The following is a 20,802-nucleotide window of genomic DNA, read 5'->3' as shown; positions in this document are numbered from 1 at the left end:
CCTCTTGTGACTCACATGAGCAGGGACATGTTAAAAATGAGTTTTAAAAGTTCTTATTTTTTTCTAAATCAATGGTTGAAACCCCATCCCGCCCAAGGATGAGGATTTGCAAAACATGCAAAGGCCACTTGGCCTATTCGCCTTCCCGCCAACCGTAAGGTTGGATGGGCAGCAAAAAATTTAATGCAATTGAATAATTAAGGGCCTTAATAGGCCTCTTAATTGTCACTGGGCGCACTGCCATCTCTTGCGTGTGCCCGCCGACCGAAATATTGCGCAAGTGCGCAATGACATCGGGACGCTCACCCGACGGCATTGTGCACTATTTTTCTCCTGTTTGGGTTGGTCCCAACAAGGGGAAAGTTCTGCCCCAGGGCCTGGGGGCTAGGGGTGGCCTCAAGCTCAGTGTCGTAAACAGCGTTCTCGTCTTCCTTCAAACTAGCTTCAGACCTGAAAGACCAGCTTTAAAAAAAATCGGAACTATCAACCTGACAGGTCCATTTTTTTTAAGTCAATCTTTCAAGTCCGTTTCACTGAGTTGCTGCACTGCTACTTCTGACCTTTGGGCAGCTTCGTGATTCTGATTTTTTTTTTTAAAGACCGCCAGAAAACCACAAAGCTGCCTGTAGGTCACCAGCAGCAGCACAGCAGCTGGGAGCGTTCGTGGTTGGGGGGATGTGTGAGCGGAGGTTCGGGGAGGGTGGAGGTGGGTTGGGGTGATTGAAAGGAGGTTGTGGGGGTGCCGTGGGGGAAGGTTGGGGGGGGTTGTGGTGGGAGAAGGCTGGAGGTGTCACTTTTAAGGCTTGGTACTACAAAACAGCCATCTTGGTTGATATCAGCTCACACAGGCAAGGAACAGTTGAAACGCTGTCTGAAGGCATAATAAACTTCACTGGTAAATGCGCAGCCTCTGAAATTAATACATAACATTGGCAAAAGGATAATAAAACAAGTGACCTGTCACAAACAAGTGTGCTTTGCTTTCTCCACACTCGCTTTCTTCACAGTCCTCCTCTAACATGAATTTACTCAACACAATTATAAAACGAAATTTTCATTCGCATTTGCAGAAAATACGACATACAAAACATTCCTTTGAGGCTTCATGCAGTTCCTGTATAGCCACCATAAGAATAAGGACTATTTCTAATCTCCAAATTTTAAACAGTTCAGGGCAAAGAGCAGAGGATCAACATGCCACGACCTGGATATGATGGACAGCAATGCTTGGTGAGGATTGTAGTTTCCAGGGCGGAACCTGGTTTTTGGGTCCTTCCGTATTTTGGGACACCAGATAAGGGGTCCGTCACCTGTAGATATTGAAAATATATTGTAGTGAGATGCAGCAATCAACAAAGTCTTCAGACTTTACAGATGCAATTGTGAACCATTCAGTCTTTGTTCTCTGGCCCCTTAAAAGTGGCGTCACACAGAGACACTCAAGGCTCCAATACTTCTCACTGACAGTGAAGACCTCTGTTGTTCAATCATTTCACTTTGTTGCTCAGGAGCCATTTGATCATTCTACCCTGCTGCATGCAGCAGGCACATAGGAACACAACCCCCTCCAAGTTACAGACCAACACCTTTCCCTGTTGCTTGGTCAAAATCCATGAACCCTACCTAACAGCATTTTAGGGGCACAGTCACCTCTTGAACTGCTGTGGTTCAAGAACAACCACTGCCTTTTCAAGGGCAACTAATGATTGAAAATAAATGCTGACTTTGCAAGTGATGTCCCTATCCTGAAAATGAATAATAAAAACAAATCTGTTACCCCTACTTACCTATACCAAAGGTGAACAGACCACCTCTCCTGCTCTTAAATGGAACTGTTCAAAACTTAGTGTGACTTAATGTACCCTTTTAATATGATTTAAAATTTTAATTTCATTTTTGTTCAAATGTTACTTAATGTCCATCTGTAAATGTGGGCTTTGTGCTGAGCTAGATTGCATGAATGGCCACATCATTATTCAGTGGTATTATTTTGATCATAAATGGATTTTTCTGATATTCAATTTATCCAGCTCATAACACATAGTGACTTAAGACCTATAGAATATGATTCCAGTGATTGAGGAGGATTTGATAAGAATGAATTGTGGAAAGAATACATAAAATTACATTAATCGTGATTTTTTTGCAAGTCTGTGGTGGAAACTGAAAATGTATTGTTGAACATTGGGTCACAACCAAATACCCAACCTGCAGAATAAAATTCATGGTGCCATTTACTTATGAGGTAATGTGCTATGGAAAGAACAATGGCCAGGATTTTGTGTCAGTGGCAAAGCGATAGTTCTCACCACTGAATTCGAAGAAAGTTGCCTATGAAGATCTGGCAATCTCAGTGCCAGCTTTGGAGACCTCTGCAGTTCAGCAACAGTGATGTCATCAAACAGCCTAAGCAGCCAATCACATTAAAGAATTCACACAGACAGTAAACCAGGATGGAACAAGTAGGTTTTATCATTCGATTTTTATAATTTTACAGAAATTGAAATAAAGCTTGGGGTATGCACATGTGATTAAGGCAGAAACTGAAATTGAATAAATAAACTTTAGATTTTTTTTAGATTTTACAAATCCACTTTGGCATGGAATGGAGAAATTTGACATTCCAGAAATATAAAACTAGCTTTTTAGGATAAGAGAACCACATAGATCCTGGAAAAGTCCTAGGAGATTGGAAAACTGCCAATGTAACACCCTTATTCAAAAAGGGAAGGAGACAAAAAACAGATAACAATAGGCCGGTTAGCTTAACATTTGTCATTGGGAAAATGTTAGAGTCTATTATAAAGGTCATAATAGCAGAGCATTTAGAAATACATAATATAATCAAGCAGAGTCAGCACGGCTTCATGAAGGAGAAATCATGCCTGACAAATTATTAGAATTCTTTGAGGAGGTAACAAGCAGGATAGATAAAGGGGAACCAGTAGATGTAATACATTTGGATTTCCAAAAGGCATTTGATAAGGTACCGCACATAAGGCTACTTAATAAGATAAGAGCCCATGGTGTTCGGAGTAGTATAATTAGCATGGAGAGAGGATTGGCTAATTAATAGAAGACAGAGATTTGGGATAAGGGGTCATTTTCAGAATGGAAACCTGTAACTAGTGGAGTGCCACAGGGGCCAGTGCTGGGGCCACAATTATTTACAATATATACTAATGACTTGGATGAGGGAAGTGAATGTACTATCGCCAAGTTTGCGGGTGACACAAAAATAGGTGGGAAGGCAAGCGGTGATGGTGACACAAAGAGTCTACAGAAGGATATAGACAGGTTAAGTGAATGGGCAAAAAATTGGCAGATGGAATACAATGTGGGAAAATGTGAGGTTATGCACTTTGGCAGGAAGAATAGAGAAGCTGAATATTATTTAAATAGAGAAAGACTGCAGAAAGTTGCAGCGCAGAGGGATTTGGGGGTCCTCGTGCATGAATCACAAAAAGCTAGCATACAAGCTCAGCAGGTAATAGGGAAGGCAAATGGAATGTTGGCCTTTGTTTCAAAGCGAATAGAGTATAAAAATAGGGAAGTCTTGCTAAAACTATACAAGGCACTAGTTAGACCACACCTGGAATACTGTGAACAGTTTTGGTCCCCTTATCTATGGAAAGATATGCAGGCATTGGAGGCAGTCCAGAAAAGCTTCACTAGGTTGATCCCAGGTATGGAGGGATTTTCTTATGAGGAGAGGATGAGTGGGTTGGGGCAGTACTCATTGGAGTTTAGAAGAATGAGAGGTGACCTAACTGAAACATAAAAGATTCTAAGGGGGCTTGACAGTGTAGATGCTGAGAGGTTATTCCCCCTTGTGGGAGAGTCCAGGACCAAAGGGCATAATCTCAGAGTAAGGAGGTGCCCATTTAAGACAGAGATGAGGAGGAATTTCTTCTCTCAGAGAGTAGTGAATCTGTGGAATTCTTTACTGCAGGGGACTGTGGAGACAGGGTTGTTAAGTATATTCAAGGCTGAGATAGACAAATTTTTAATCAGTAAGGGAATCAAGGGTTTGGGGAAAAAGGCAGAAAAGTGGAATTGAGGATTATCAGATCAGCCATGACCTCACTGAATGGCAGAGCAGACTCGATGGGCCGAATGGCCTACTTGTGCTCCTGCGCCTTATGGTCTTAAGTACACTGTTCAATACCTAGTTACACTTCAGTCAACAATGCATAACTTTTTCAAGAGGTTTTACATTGGGACCAATAGAGTAAAATGTGGACATTCAGATCAAATTATTGATTTTCATTTGTGGGCACTTCAGCAGAGCTCTCTTTGGAGCAGCAGGAGTCACTGACAGAAAACTCTGGATTTCCATGTTTAACTGTGCATATGCAGGCACCAGAAATTGCTATCAGTCTGACAGAGTAATGACAATGAACATTGTCAATGTTGCTGTGATTACAGCCACAAAATCTGGCTCGGCATTTTAATCGCTTCGTGAAACAATAAAAATAGAAGGAAACATCTGAATCATGACAGACACATGAATAACTGTTAGCAACTATGTATCGTGATGTAAAATTAATTAAAGTGCCACTTGAGAGATTGTTTACTCCATCGTGTAAATAAAATATCTTATTTGTAACAGCAAAGCTAAAGATGAAAGGCTATGAATTCTCACTCGTGATTAGTGCCTGACACTGTGGCCTTGATATTTATCCCCACTAGAAATGGGAGAGGCTCAAGGATGGCATGGGGTTGTGGAGTGGGGGGGGGGCGGGGGGTTGGGGGGTGCTGGGGGGTGCTGGGGGCGGGGTGTTGGGGGGTGGGGGGTGGGGGGGGCGGGGGGTTGGGGGGTGCTGGGGGGGGCGGGGCGGGAGGTGGTAAAACTTAATTACAGGGAATGAATTCCCAACACATCAAGTACATGATACAGAACACAGTGGATAGCAGGACATCTAATTGTTCTACCTCGGAGAAGGAGGGCACCTAATTAACATATTTAAATTGGGCTCCTATGGCTCAATTAGGAATCCAATTTATAATGGCAGCCTTTCTTAGCATGCCTTAAAACCAAGAGGAGCAGGAGTGACCCCCCCCACCCCAGGCCTCACCAGGAAGCCTTTGGCCTCCCTCCACCAGATGGCAACCTACCTTCCTCCTCCTCAATGCCGCCCTTCCCCTCTCAGGTTATTAGGGACCCAGGGTGACTAACCATCCCGGATTATCCAGGACTGTCCCATAATTCAGCTTATCGTCCCGCATCCCAGGAGTTTTGTCCTGGGTTTTGCTCTCTCTCTCTCTCTCTCTACAGACTTTGTTTCTGTGCAGGCGGAATTAGTCGTGGCAGTTTGGTGGTTTTAGTTCGAGGCTGTCCAGCACCCACCACCACCACCCGCCCAGCCGTCCCCCCCCTCCCACTGTCTCGGGTCTCGCCAACACGCCCCCTCCCCCTGTTCCCACGGATCTCATCAGCGCCCTGCTCCCCGTTCCCACAGCCTCGCCAGCAAATCCCACCCCCCTTCTCTCACGGTTTCACTGAAACCCCCATCATCACCACCCCCCACCACCACCCCATGGTGAAGTGTCCCTTATTATTTTTTGCCCAAAGTTGATTAACTCTGCAGGGGCCATCCACAAGGGTCCCCAGCTGCAGCCTCCTGCTACTGGCTTCATGGCTGCCCACCAACCAAGCTGTCAGTTCGACAAGCTGCCGGGTGACAAACGGATCAGAAAAATGACAATGCCGTGCTGCCGTTAAGTACAGCAGGACCTCCCCACCCACTGCCTTGCTTGGTTCTTTGGCCATTTTCGGCCTCCCCACTCCCTCCCCATAAATACCAAAGCCTATAATTCATTGTTGACAATAAGATATGGAACTAAACCTTCCTGAAAAAATAACAGCAAATTCACACGTACACTTTTGTTACTGCACACATCGGCCAGGATGCTTAGAGAAAGAAGAGAATGGCGTTGACTTACAAATCTGCAAAAATTGCTTGTCGATTTACAAAGCTCATCCATTTGTCTCCCACAAACAGCAGCTTGCCCTTAATTTTCTCAATTTTTTAAAGAACTTTCCGTGTGTCTACATTAATTTACCATTAAATTTGCTGCAGAAATTTATGGCTCCTAAATAAAACCATAAGCACCCTTTCAACGTTGGGATGACTGTTCATGTTGTGCCAGTTGACCTCTTTGGCTCAGAAAAGGAAACAATTCAAGCTGGTGAGTCTCATTCCTGCAGGTAGCAAATTGCTGTTAGAGATTTTGAAAAATGTCATATCCAGAGGTTTATGTTTTTTTCTTAATTTTCCTTTCTATTTTTTTTCTCTCTCTTAATCCAATCTTTGTTTCCCTATCTATATTTCTCTTCTTGTACCTGATTTGACTCTGACATTCCTTTTCCATCATTCCTTTGTTAATTTCTCAATCCTTAAATCTCATTAGTTAAGGAGATGAGATTGTTAGCTCCTTCAATCACTAAGGCTCCAGATGTTCCATTACTGTCACTGTGCCATTATCAGATCTCAATTCCAGTAATTAACTCCGCAAATTATATTTGCGCTGAAGGTTGTAGGAAATGTGCCATGAGATCTACCCAATGATGTGGAAAATTGCCCAGGTATGACTTGCCCACACAAAACAGGACAAATCCAATCTGGCCAGTTACCACCCCATCAGCACCCTCTCCATCATCAGAAAAGTGATGGAAAGTGTCACTGTTAGTGCTATCAATCAACACTTACTCAGCAATAACCTGCTTAGTGACCCCAGTTTGGATTCTGCCAAGGCCACTCAGCTCCTAACCTCATTGCAGCCTTGGTCCAAACATGGACAAAAGGGTTGAATACTAGAGGTGAATTGAGAGTAACTGCCCTTGACTTCAAGGCAGCATTTGATCAAATGTGGCATCAAGGAGCCCTAGCAAAATTGAAGCCAATGGGAATCGGTAAAAACTCCACTGGTATGAATCATACTTAAGAAAAAGGAAGATGGTTGTGGTTGTTGGAGGCCAACCATCTCAGTCCCAGGTCATCCCTGCAGGAATTCCTCAGGGTAGTGTCCTAGGCCCAACCATCTGCAGCTGCTTCATCAATGACCTTCACTTCACCATAAGGTCAGAAGAGGGGATATTCACTGATGATTACACAATGTTCAGTACCATTCACAACTTCTCAGATACTGAAGAAGCCCATGTCCATATGCATCAAGACCTGAACAACATTCAGGCTTGGGCTGATAATTGGCAAGTAACTTTCACATCACACAAGTGGCAGGCAATAACTGTCTCCAACAAGAGAGAATCTAACCATCTCCCCTTGACATTCAATAACATATACATCACTGAATCCCCCACTATCAATATTCTGGGGTTACCATTGACCAGAAACTGAACTGGACCAGCTATATAAATTCTGTGGCTATAACAGCAGGTGAGAGGCTGGAAGCTTTGTGGTGAGTAACTCATCTTTTGTCTCCCCAAGCATGCGCAGCATCTACAAGGCACTAATCAGGAGTGTGGTGGAATACTCTTCACTTGCCTGGATGAGTGTGGCTCGCCAACAAAACTCAAAAAGTTCAATACCATCCAAGACAAAGCAGCCCGCTTGACTGGCACCCCATCCACCACCTTAAACATTCACTCCCTCCATCACTGACACACAGCGGCAGCAGTGTGTACCATATACAAAATGCACTGCAACAACTAACTAAGCCTCCTTCAACAGTGCCTTCCAAACCTGCGACCTCTACCGCATAGATGGACAAGGGCAGCAGATGCATGGGAACATGCCTGCAAGTTCCCTTCCAAGTAACACACTATCCTGACTTGGAACTATATCGCTGTTCCGTCACTGTCACTGGATCAAAATCTTGGAACTTTCTTCCTAAAGCACTGTCAGTGTTACCTGCACCAGATGAACTGCAGTGGTTCAAGAAGGCAGCTCACTGCCACCTTCTCAAGAGCAATTAGGAATGGGCATCAAATGCTGGCCTTGCCAGCGACACCCACATCCCATGAAAGAATTTTTAAAAATGCTCCACTCCATCCGCATTTGGCTTATGATTTATTTATCTTTTCTTCCCTTTCCAATTTTGTAACTTTTCTCGTTGCTCAAGTTGTTATTTTTTGCTTCCCTTTTCCTGTTGTCTTTATATTTCTTTCCTAATGGATCGGGTTTCATTTTCCCAGGAGGCAGCTTTGTCCTGCCATTTTCCTCATATCCTCCAATAATTCTAGGGATATATCCAGCTGCCTTAATGTTCTTTGTCAGGAGAAACTTTACAAGTGTACAAACATAGGGAAGAGATGGACAAAAAAGACCAGATGGCCCATTGAGTCTGTTCACATTTATTCACATTATGACTGAGTGTCATGGCCCTCAATGTTGCAAATGCTGGAAATCTGAAATGAAAATGGAAAATGCTGGAAATTCTCAACAGGTCAGGCATGATCTGTGGAGAGAGGAACATGTAAGATGATGAGGGGCCTTGACAAGGTGAATTTGGAGAACATGTTTCCTTTTGTGGGAGAATCTAGAACTGTTTAAAAATAAGGCGCAGCCCCTTTAAAACAGAGATGAGGCAAAGAATTTTCACTCAGAGGGTCATAAGTCTTTGGAACTCTCTTCCTGTAAAGGTGGTGGAAGCAGAGTCTTTGAATACTTTTAAGGCGGAGGTAGATAGGTTTTTGGTAAACAAGGGGGTGATAGGTTATTGGGGGTAGGCGGGATGCAGATTTCAGGTTTTCATCAGATCAGCTATGATCTTATTAAATGATGGAGCAAGCTCGAGGGGCTGAATGGCCTACTCCTTGTTCGTATGTTCATATGAACAGAGTTAACGTTTTAGGTTGATGACCTTTCATCTGATGACTTTTCATCAAAATTATTCCAATGAAAGTTCATTGACCTGAAATGTTAACTCTGTTCCTCTCTTCACGAATGCTGCCTGACTTGCTGAGCATTTCCAGCATTTTCTGTTTTTATTAGGAGCCTCAATGTGCCTTACCTGCCATCAACCATGTAATCTCCAGGGACAGGCAAAAAGAGAAATAGATTTTAAAAACCATGGGGCAATTCAGGCAACAACAAAAAATGTTCTGGGGAATCTTTCCCCAACTTCTGAAGATGAAAAGACAGTGACTAGCAAATATGTCCCCCAACTTCGTACTGTATGCAGCAATTTCACCCTCCTTCAGGAACTTCTGCTCCCTAATGTATGTTTGCAGTGAACTTACACAAGTTATTCACATGTCCCCTCATTCTCCATAGCCTAATTAATGTGAACAATCTCACTTCATCATTTTAAACACTGCAATCAAATCACGGAGAGGTCTATGCTTTTCTGGAGCCTATTGTGATAACTAAGGATTTTTAAATTCTATATTTATCCAGTTGGCCTCCTCTGAACCTTTTTCAGAGCCTTTATATCTCCCATAGTGTAGTTGGGCTATAATGGACACAATATTCTAATGGAGGTCTAACCATTTTGTACAAGGACACTATGATGCTTTTAGATTTATATCGTATCGCTATGCTATACATTACAATAATTTATTTGCTTTTGTAGTAGTTTTGACACTTTGGAACTTTTAGACAATCAGGTCCTAAAACACCTTTTCCTCTCAACAGACTTTAGTTTCGAATCATATATCTTATACTCACCATTAGTTCTACTCATTTGCCTGACACGACATCTATCAACATTAAATGTTTTCTGCCAGACGCAGGCCCATTTTCTCATCACATTGAGATCCAACTGTAATTCTTTTCTTCTCATTTAGGGTTCTGACAATGGCACAATCTGTTTGACATCAGTGCACCTGCGGACGATTCTCCCAACACTTTCAATGTAGACGATTAATGCAGATTGTGAAGAGCAACAGTCACAACATCGACCGCTGCAGGATTAGTCACGTTCTCCACTACCATTAATAACAAATCTTTGCCTCTAACCAATACCCTTTCCAACCCAGTCACAAGTTCTGCATGATTCTGTTTTCCATTATAATCTATCGTGTGCCACTTTGTCAAAAACCTTTTTGAAAAATCCACATGTGCAATTTTTATTGGACTACCTTCATCCTAGCAATCTGATTGAAAAATTCAACCAGGTTGTTGAGATGTAAGCTTCTTTTCCAGACTCCATATTTAATAATGCATTCCATCAAGGTGGTCTTACAGAGTATCTCTAATGATCTCTTTGAGTAACTTTCCTATAACTGATATCAAGCTAATGACCCAGTTTCTGACATATTTATCTTTCCCAATATTAGTACAGCATTAGCCTCCATCCAGTCCATAGGAACAATCCCAAACTTTGAAGAGTTATTAAATTAATAAGCAAGGAATCACTTAGCACAGTTCCTTTGAGCATCCTCAGAATAATGCTAAAAGCAAAATACTCAGAATAATGCTGTTGGTCAAGCAATTTGATTTGATTTAGGACAAACTATTACTTGCCAATCCTATATATGGTACATTGATGGAAACTGTCCCATGTCCATAGCTGTAAAATAGATCAAAAAGCATTTGTCGTCATTCTAAACTTAGGCTGTAGTTATATTACTTTTTCAGTCTGAGACTGAGACTTACAGGGGTTGGTTCATTGCTAGCAACACCAGAGTTATGCTGGAGGCTACATCTTACTCTACATCCCAGAAGAGTGCTTCTACACAGTGAATTTTAAATGTATGGACAGTAATTGTTGGAGATTTCTCAAAACGTATATAAAAATCACCGTTTAAGGTTATAAAGAGCCCAGGACGTCCCTGAGCATTTTTTATATCAGGCTTGGCTGCACAAGGATACAACAAATAGTGTCAAGCTCAGCTGGTAAATAGCTTTTGAGAGGTCGAACAGATTACTGCATTCCAGACTCAGAACAGGACCTTACTCTAACCTTGTGCTATCATTTTTTACACTACAGCGAATCACAAAGGATTATGACTCTATAGAATGGTATTAAAAAGATGGGTTAATTTTCAGGTCCCAGAACTTGGACCTTTTACATCTTACTTTGGATTTTAAGTCAGAAGATATTTAATAAAAATGTGATTAGTACAATAAATGTTACTCTGTTTACTCAGATTGGCAAAAGGTGGGAAGATGTGTTCCACAGGAATGGGTGCTGAGACCACTATTGTGCACCAATTATATAACTGATTCGGACTCAGAAATGATAAGTGTCAAATTGCAGGGTATAATTAATACTGAGGAAGACTGCAGCAATATACAAGAAGATATTAACAAACTTGCAGTATGGCAGGTAAATGATAAGTAAATTTTAAATACAAAATAGCTTGAGGTGGTCAATTTTATTCGGATAAATTTGGAGGCAATCTGCTCCTTAGAAAATAATAGTCAATGGGGTAGAGGCACTGAGATCAAGGTGTACAGATTCACAAAGCACTAAATCAGCAATGCATTAATAAAGGTTAAAAATACAAACAAAGCTCTTTAGTTACTTTCAAGAGGAACAGAATTCAAAAGCAGATGTCTTTAAAATTATGAAGGTGTTCAATTCGGTAGTCGTGAGGGAGTCTAAAACCAACTGTCATGACTATAAAATAGCCAATAACAAATCCAATGAGGAATTCAGGAGAAATTTCTTTACTCAAAGAGTGGTGAGAATGTGAAACTCACTGGCACGTGGAGTGGTTGAGAGTGGATAGCACATGTGTTTGAGGCGAAGATAGATGAATGCATAAGGGAGAAGGGAATAGATATGCTGATAGAGTGAGATGAGGTAAGGTGAGAAGAAAGCCTGTGTGGAGCATAAATACCAGAATAGGCCTAAATATATAAATATATATATTTCACCCCTCTCCTATTTCTACTTAGTTCTGTTGAAGGGTCATGAGGACTTGAAATGTCAACTTTGTTCTTCTCCGCCGATGCTGCCAGACCTGCTGAGTTTTTCCAGGTATTTCTGATTTGTTTTTGCACAGAATAGGCCTGTTGGGCTGAATGACCTGCTTCTGTGCTGTAAATTCTATAATTCTATTAATGGAAATACATAATCCCTATTAAAAATGTTGCAATAATGTTGAGTATTTGTAACTTGGTTTTCAGCTTCAGTCCCATTTTGTCTTTGAATTGTCTATCCCTGATAAGAACAACTTATTAACCATACCCCACTTTCAGTCCACCATGGGTACAGGGAGTTTATCCCATTGGTGGAATATCCCCACGACCCATCATTTTAACTTTACTGTGCATACTCAACAGGAGAGAAAAATAATGTTAGCAGATGCCCATTTCATCAGTGTATTGTGGGCGTCAAAGATTTGTGATAAAAAGTTATAAATTGTAGTAAAAAGTAAACAGAAATGAGTCACTGGAATATTTATGGTAGATTGCGCAAATATAATTGATTAGTGTGCATATGAAGTGTGTACCTAAAAGGCAAAAGACTGCTTTTTGCTATGTTAGGTGTTGCACTGTGCAGTGAGTGCTGAGTTGGGGGAGGGGAAAGGGGGTGGGGGCCGGGAAAGGGGGCGGGGACTGTTTGTGCGGCGGAACTGTTTACTCCGCTCCGGTGCGCAGCATCGGACAGTTTTACGGGTGACACGCGGAGGAATTGGAAGGGAATTTTCGGTAAAAAGGCGGAGGAGCCGCTCAGGGGGCGTCATGGCGGAGAACATCGTGAGTAACCGCTTCACCTCAGCTACCCCCCCTCCTCGCCCTCCCCCCTCAACCCCACCCCGCGGGGATCCACCTCCAGCCGGGCCTGGGGCCTGAACACTCCCCCCCCACTCCTCCCTGCCCCGCTGTCGGGCCGAGCGGGGTCTCTCAGGCCCCTGGTCAGTCCCCCCCTGGCCTGGGCGGAGTCCGGGGTGAGAGCCGGGGACAGGCCCGGCAGTGGCCCCCGAGTGGAGTGGGATGGGATGGAGCAGCTCCACCCGCATCCCCAACCTGGCCTCCGACTGCTCAGAGGAATGAGGCAGCAAATTGGGCAAAGAACCTTCCCCCACCTCCTCCACCCCCACCCCCCGGCTTTCCTCAGCCAGAGAAATGCAGCTACAGGGGCCAGGGAAAGGTGTGGGGCTCCTTCCTTAAAAAAAAATAATACACGACATAACCTTCAGCATGACTTGCAGCAACGCTGGAATATTTTATGAACATGTGAACTGTACATTTCCCTTGTCCAGCTTGAAGCGATCACTTGGTTAAAGTCACTCTCTTCATCATACAACCCATCGAATGGTGATTGCTGCTGGCCCATTATGTTGACCACCACTGAACTTTCTGCCCTGTAGATTACTGGAGAATGCAGCCCCAACAATTGTACTGCTATCGCCTAATTTTTTTTTTTGTATACAGTCAGCATTGTTTCCATGAATGGAACACTAGGTTCTACGTGGACAAACTTGTATTTTCGGCCTCTGCTGAAAACTGGGAAAATACAAGTAGGTACTGCTGTAAAGTCAAACTTTGAGCAACAGAAGGAATGGTCAGATTCAACTGTTTTTTGAGATTATTTTTAATGCCAGTTTTCAGAATTGTTCTTCTAGCTCATTTTATTTTTTTAAAAAAAAGGTTTAATTTATTTTTCTGGAGGATTGAAATTAGAAGCTTCATCTAATTGCTCAGTGGCTGCTTGAACTGAGTCATGTCAGCCAGGATCCCTGGTCTGTGCTAAGTTAGCTGATCTCGACCAGCTCGGATATGAACATGAAGATTGGTTTGAGCTGGGCTTCCTGGAGTGTTGCTGCCCTCTGTGGATTCATAGCCCTGCATGAGTTAGCAATTTTGGGTGGGGAGGGAGTTTAATGTGTCTTCTTGGTTTGAGGAAGTAAGCCAGATGGTGAAGAATGCATTGATTATATTAGAACAACCTGATTTGTTTAAAGACAATCTTGTAGCTGCCTGTGCATTTGGATGAAGGCTGCAGATTGAAGAAAAGGTTGTGGAGAAATTAATTTGTCTAAAATGCTTTGTGTTTATATACTTCAGGCAGTAACAGTTTAGTAAGCCCACTTACTTTATCTAGCATGAGTATAACGATAAAAACAAAAAACTACTGCGGATGCTGGAAATCCAAAACAAAAACAGAATTACCTGGAAAAAACTCAGCAGGTCTGGCAGCATCGGTGGAGAAGAAAAGAGGCGACGTTTCGAGTCCTCACGACCCTTCAACAGAACTGAGTATAGTTAGGAGAGGGGTGAAATATAAGCTGGTTTAAGGTGGGGGGGTGGTGGGGGGAGGAGAGAGAAGTTGAGGCGGCAGGGTGGTTGTAGGGACAAGCAAGCAGTGATAGGAGCAGATAATCAAAAGATGTCACAGACAAAAGGATCAAAGAGCTGTTGAAGGTGGTGATATTATCTAAGAAAATGTGCTAATTAAGAATGGATGACAGGACACTCAAGGTACAGCTCTAGTAGGGGTGGGGTGGAAAGACTGACAAGGTATTAGTTGTAGATTTAAAAATAATGGAAATAGGTGGGAAAAGAAAAATCTATATAAATTATTGAAAAAAACAAAAGGGAGGGGGAAGAAACGGGGTGGGGATGGGGGGAGGGAGTTTAAGATCTAAAGTTGTTGAATTCAATATTCAGCCCGGAAGGCTGTAAAGTGCCTAGTCGGAAGTTGAGGTGCTGTTCCTCCAGTTTGCGTTGGGCTTCACTGGAACAATGCCGCAAGCCAAGGACAGACATGTGGGCAAGAGAGCAGGGTGGTGTGTTAAAATGGCAAGCCCAAACACTCCTTTCAAGTGAAGCAGCATTTCACTTGCATTTCCCATAACTTAGTCTACTGCATTCGTTGCTGCCAATGCGGTCTCCTCTACATTGGAGAGACCAAATGCAAACTGGGCGACCGCTTTGCAGAACACCTGCGGTCTGTCCGCAAGAAAGACCCAAGCCTCCCTGTCGCTTGCCATTTTAACACTCCACTCTGCTCTCTTGCCCACATGTCTGTCCTTGGCTTGCTGCATTGTTCCAGTGAAGCCCAACGCAAACTGGAGGAACAGCACCTCATCTTCCGACTAGGCACTTTACAGCCTTCCGGGCTGAATATTGAATTCAACAACTTTAGATCTTAAACTCCCTCCCCCCATCCCCACCCCGTTTCTTCCCCCTCCCTTTTGTTTTTTTCAATAATTTATATAGATTTTTCTTTTCCCACCTATTTCCATTATTTTTAAATCTAAACCTAATACCTTGTCAGTCTTTCCACCCCACCCCCATTAGAGCTGTACCTTGAGTGTCCTGCCATCCATTCTTAATTAGCACATTTTCTTAGATAATATCAACAGCTCTTTGATCCTTTTGTCTGTGACATCTTTTGATTATCTGCTCCTATCACTGCTTGCTTGTCCCTACAACCACCTCACCCCCCCTACCTTAAACCAGTTTATATTTCACCCCTCCCCTAACTATACCCAGTTCTGTTGAAGGGTCGTGAGGACTCGAAACGTCGCCTCTTTTCTCCACCGATGCTGCCAGACCTGCTGAGTTTTTTTCAGGTAATTCTGTTTTTGTTATGAGTATAACGATAACTATCTAGAGTTTATATAATGAATTATCTGCTCAGCTCTTCTGGCCTCTTGAGCACCGCTGTACCTTCAAGGCCCTAAGCTTTAGACCTCCTTTAAACCTCTCTACCTCTTTTTCCACCATTACTTCTTAAAACCTACCTCTTTGACCAAGTGTTTTGTTATCTACCCTTATATCTCTTCATGTCGCTCAGTGTACAGTTTTGCTTTATAATGCCTTGGAGCATTTAATGGTGCTAGATTAATATATGTAATTTTTGAATTTAGTTGCCAGTCCATTTGCAGTTTTTAGGAGTGTGAGTGGTAAATATTAAATATGAGTTAATTAGGAGATTGGGAACAAGACACTTTATTTCTTTTTGAGTTTTTTTTAGAAGAGTTGCAAAGTGAGAATGACCCAGTGCAACCTGTTTCTACAGCTAGTAGACTGGTGTATGTTTGTCATTGTGGCTTAGAAGGCTGGGGACAAACTAATTTTAAAATGTTTCAGTAAAAGGAAATTAAAAACATAACATAACAGTCAGAATGCTGCAGCTCTGCATACATGACGTCACGAGCAAGAGTAGTTGTCAGTGGAAGTTGGGGTAATTGGACCAAGGCACACAAATAGAATCTAGCAGGTCAGCAGGCCAAACAGCATCCATGGAGAGAAGAGACGAGTTAAAGTTTTAGCTGGGGAGTCTTCAACAGAATGCAGTCCAGGCGGTGTTTAAGGAGTCATGCTTTCTGTGCTTTTGCATAATACCTTGATTTTATATTTATGGTTAAAAAAATCAAAACACTGAAACTTGGGAAACAGAAAATAGAGCTTTGGAATATAGGAGTGTCTCTGCAATAAAGTTGGAAGATGTGGCGCGCAGGCACTCCAGTACTACCACTGATGGTGTAATTATGTAGGCAATTTCTGTTATAAAGGAGGGCATAAAAATTTATAATGCAGTAGCAATAGAAACACATATGGGAAATAAGATTTTTGTAGCCAAGAATTACATGCAGGCATAAGATTTTTGAAATCCAGCTGTGGCTTAGTTGGGAGCACACTCGGCTCTGACTCACAAGCTTCTGGGTTCAAATCCCACTACAGGGTTTGAACACAAAAACCTACATGACACCCCATTGTAGTCTTGAGAGAGTGCTGCAGATGAGATGTTAAACTGAGGCCCCATCTGCCCGCTTGAGTGGATGTAAAAGATCCCACGGCACTATTACTAAGAAGAACAGGCAAATCATCTCCAGTGTCAATCAACATCACACAAAACAGATTAACTGGTTGTTATCACATTTGTGGGGAATTTGCTGTGTGCAAATTGGCTGTTGCACACCCTACATTGCAATAACGACTACAGTACAAAAAGTATTTCATTCACTCTAAAACACTTTGAGATGTCTTGTGCTTGTAAAAATCGCTGTCTAAATGCACATTTTTCTTTTTTAAATTGTATGGTCAGGTGCATGTAGTGAATAGTCCTTGTATACAGGCGATCAGGTAACCTTTGTTGCTTTCAAAAAAGTCAAATATACTAACGTTAATAAGAATTAGGAGTAGGGCATACAATCCCTCGAGCTCACTTCAGTCTTCAATAAGATCATGGCTGATCTTCTACATCAACTCCAATTTCCTACCCTATGCCCATATCCCTTGATTCTCTTAGTGCCCAAAATCTATCCATCTCGGTGTTGAACATACTCAATGCCTTGACTATCCACTGCCCTCTAGGGTATAAAATCCCAAAGGTTCACAACCTTCGAGTGAAGAAATTCCTCCTTATCTCAGTCTTAAGTGGCTGGCGCCTTATTCTGAGACTGTGACATCTAGTTCTAGACTCTCCAGCCAGGGGAAACAATCTCCCAGCATATACCCTAACAAGCCCTCTAAAAATGTTCTACCCTTTCAGTGAGATCATCCCTCAATCTGCTGAACTCCTGAGAGTATAGACCCATTATATTCCATTGATCCTCATAGGATAACCCTCTAATCCCAAGATTAGGTCGAGTGAACCCTCTCTTAAGGCAAGTATGTCCTTCCTTAGGCAAGGAGAACTTTTTTTGAATATTTAATCAGTGTTGACATTATTGGGGAACTAACTGTGAAGATTATTGAGCATAGTTGATAATGGAGATGAATTGGCATCAATAACAATATGTTTACAGTGGTGTCTTTGTCATTGCAGTGCGGTCATATTCAGTCTTAAAGTCCTCACCTAAAATATTGTTCCGTTCAGTATTTCCCAAAAGGTCATATCAAGGAAATCAATAATAAAGATCAAATGATCAGTGCATAATTAAGTTAATAAAGGAACCACTGGTTAGGTGAATCATCCTGTTCATTGTGAAATCCAGTCCATTCTAATACACTATTTTGTTTTAGGGAATTGGTCAAATTAAAATAAAAGCTAACACAAACTCCTTGTTTCTAAGTTGGTTAGACATAATACACAGTATTGTAGCTTAGAACAAGGTTTTGCATGGAACAGATCTTAAAGCTAATCTACCTTTACAAAATGGGCATATTTATAACAGTTAAGTAAATATTCCTTGCAACAAAAATCCAGAAAAGATATGGCACTAAACTTTTCATGATAAATGTGTAGAACAATTAGCTGACATAAAACTAAGTGGTTTTATGTAAGTATGCTTGATTGCTAAGCTATTATTTACAATATATTTAATTCATTTAATGTTTCATCTACTTGGACCTCTCATTTCACATGCTGACGCACATTTTTACCTAGTAAATACCATGTTTGTATATTGTAATGTCAATCAGGAGATTATGCTCCTTAATGGAACCATCTACACCAACCAAAGCACTTAGAACAAAAGTTCATTTAACTGATGGCACTATAACAGTTGCAATAATGATTTGAAGTTTTAAAATTTGTGCCAATGGGGAGATTGCCTCTTTAAAGACACTGGTGGTAGAGAAGACCAAGAAAAGACTAAGATTTTTCATTTATAATATAGTATAATGGCATCTCATCTTCCAATTAGGCACTTCACAGCCTTCTGAACTAACATTATGTTCAACAACTTTAGACCATTAATTGATCCATTAATCCATTTAGAATTTCCTTCCACCTCCAAGTGCCAGTCTGTATCTTGTTCTCATGATTTTGCTTTCAGACAACTCTGACTCTTTTTCTGCCATAAACACACTGTGCTATTTTGCTTTCAAACAGTGCTGACCTTTATTCTGCTATTAACACCTTCTCTGGGCCAATGTTTTTGCCTTTAATACCATTATTACCACCCCCTATGTTTTGTGTTCCATGGCATCTTTGCCATTTAACCTCCCCTTCCCTCCAACCTACCCGACCTTCTATTATGCTCCACCTGCCCCTCCCCCTTTTTAAGTGTAAAAGCCATCATATTTCTACCCCTCTCCAGTTCTGAAGATGAGTCATATTGGACTTGAAAGGTTAATTTTGTTTCTTTCTCCACAGATGCTGCCAGACCTGAATTTTCCCAGCATTTTTTGTCTTTATTTTAGATTTCCAGCATCTGCAGTTTTTTGCTTTTAGTTTATTATCTTTCAGTCGTCTTAGTTCAGATACTTTTTTGGGTTCAGTAACTCAGACCACTCCTGTAGGTGAACATGTGTTCTCCATGTTTTCAGTACCTCTATTTGCCCAGATAGTAAAATACTAAATTAGAAGCATTCCAGAAATTGAATAGGATATTCTCCACTTTAATTTGATTTATTGGTTTTACCATGTGCCATTGTGTTCTTCCTCAAGTGTGGAAGGCAGTAGAATAATACTACACCAGACCATGACTCAAACAAATTTACTAAGCAGTGAAGGGAAAAGGAAACAGTTGAAATGTGGTATAAAATCCAGTTATTCAGCTTAACTACCTCTTCAATTAAGTAGAAAATTACAAACAGTTGTGATTGCCATGCTAAACTGTAATCTGTTCTTTTGTGTGGTGGATTTTTATTTCTCACCATCTCTGGAGCAATCTGACTTGGCCATCTCTTTCCAAAGAATTTAGAGGAACTGCCCAATGTGAATAACTGGAAGGTAACTGGGATCAAAGAAATTTAAATAACTATTTGTTGAATTCAAAGAAAAACTGCCAATGAAACATTGAACAAATCCCAAAGGATTTTGTATTTGAATCGAATGGCTTGGCTCACTCCCTTGGATACCAACCTGAAAAAAAACACAACTAAACTCTGTAAAGTCTATGACATTTTTATCAAATTAAATTTGGGGTGCTATTCTGAGAGGTAAACTGTTTTTACGTGATTCAGGTAAAGAAGCCAGGACCATGTTAACTTTTGGGCTACTGCTGCTTTCCTGTTGTAGTTGCTTATAAGCTGTTGAATTACAAGATTTTGACAGATTGAATTACAGGGAAAGAATTCTTCTCCTGAGTGCAAGCTTTGTATTTAAAAAAAGCTAACATTCAAACCTAATAGTGCAGAGAGTGGCTGAATCACTGAATGACATAGATTTGAATATTATGCAAGAAGTTGCAAAAGAAACAGAGCATTCTACTAATGCATTTTATACTCATTACATGGAAACCATTTTAGAGCAGTTCAAACAGAGAGAGCAACCTAACTTGCTGCTCTTTCTCTACTTTTTATTCAGGCAATGCAGAATTCAATGCATTATTAAACACTTCCACAGAATTTGTTCACCAGAATTTGTTCTGTGATCTTTCAGCTGTTGGGTATTGGTTAACTAATGGCATTTTGACTGTTCTAATGCTCATCTTCAACACTGCAATCCAGAGTCTACACTGCACAGTGCTATGTACTTTTTAAATATTTCTGCATAATTTTATATTTTTTATTTCATAATATTTAGCTGCTGTTTGCCACACACACAATCTCAAAATCAGACACATTTGTCCAGCCGATACAGTTATGTAACATTTTGCAGTCAGTGGGTGAAGTAACGGTGATTGCCTTTCTTCGTGTTTAAGCTGCCCAAAGCCTTTACGCAGGCTTTTGAGTGGAAACTTACTGTTACTTCATTTCTTATCAGCACAATGCCTCTGCAGGAGATCTGGGCCATACGCGAGAGGGGCAGGCAACAGCATATCTTCTCAACCAATCCAATAGAAGAATCCATATTGAGCCATACAGAGTTTAAATCAGGAAGTGGAAATTATAATATTTAATTCAATGTCAAATCATGTTCAGAAAGTAAAATAAGAAGGGTACTGAGAGAGAGGAATAAAAGAGAGCAAGTAAAACAAAAGGTTTGTTTTTAACGCCCAGCAATAAGTAAAATCTGGAGGAATGAGACTCCACACTTGAAAATTAACATTTCAGTGCCAGAGAGCTTCTTAGGTAATAATTAAGACTTACCATGCCATTAAAA

General features: G+C 41.4%; 1 protein-coding gene across 1 annotated transcript in view; it reads left to right on the top strand.

Annotated features, from left to right (window-relative positions):
• Positions 1-12,488: 12,488 nt before the first annotated feature.
• nploc4 (NPL4 homolog, ubiquitin recognition factor) overlaps positions 12,489-20,802 on the top strand; it is a 60,271-nt gene continuing 51,957 nt past the window's right edge. Inside the window, exon 1 of the mRNA XM_078571025.1 lies at positions 12,489-12,614. Coding sequence (XP_078427151.1) covers positions 12,600-12,614 — 15 coding nt within the window. The 5' untranslated portion in view covers positions 12,489-12,599. The remainder of the gene's footprint in view (positions 12,615-20,802) is intronic.

The sequence above is a fragment of the Cetorhinus maximus genome, chromosome 24 (genome assembly GCF_964194155.1).
Source record: "Cetorhinus maximus chromosome 24, sCetMax3.hap1.1, whole genome shotgun sequence".
NCBI lineage: Eukaryota > Metazoa > Chordata > Chondrichthyes > Lamniformes > Cetorhinidae > Cetorhinus > Cetorhinus maximus.
Note: the sequence above shows the minus strand (reverse complement) of the source record. Positions and strands in the feature narration are given on the sequence as shown.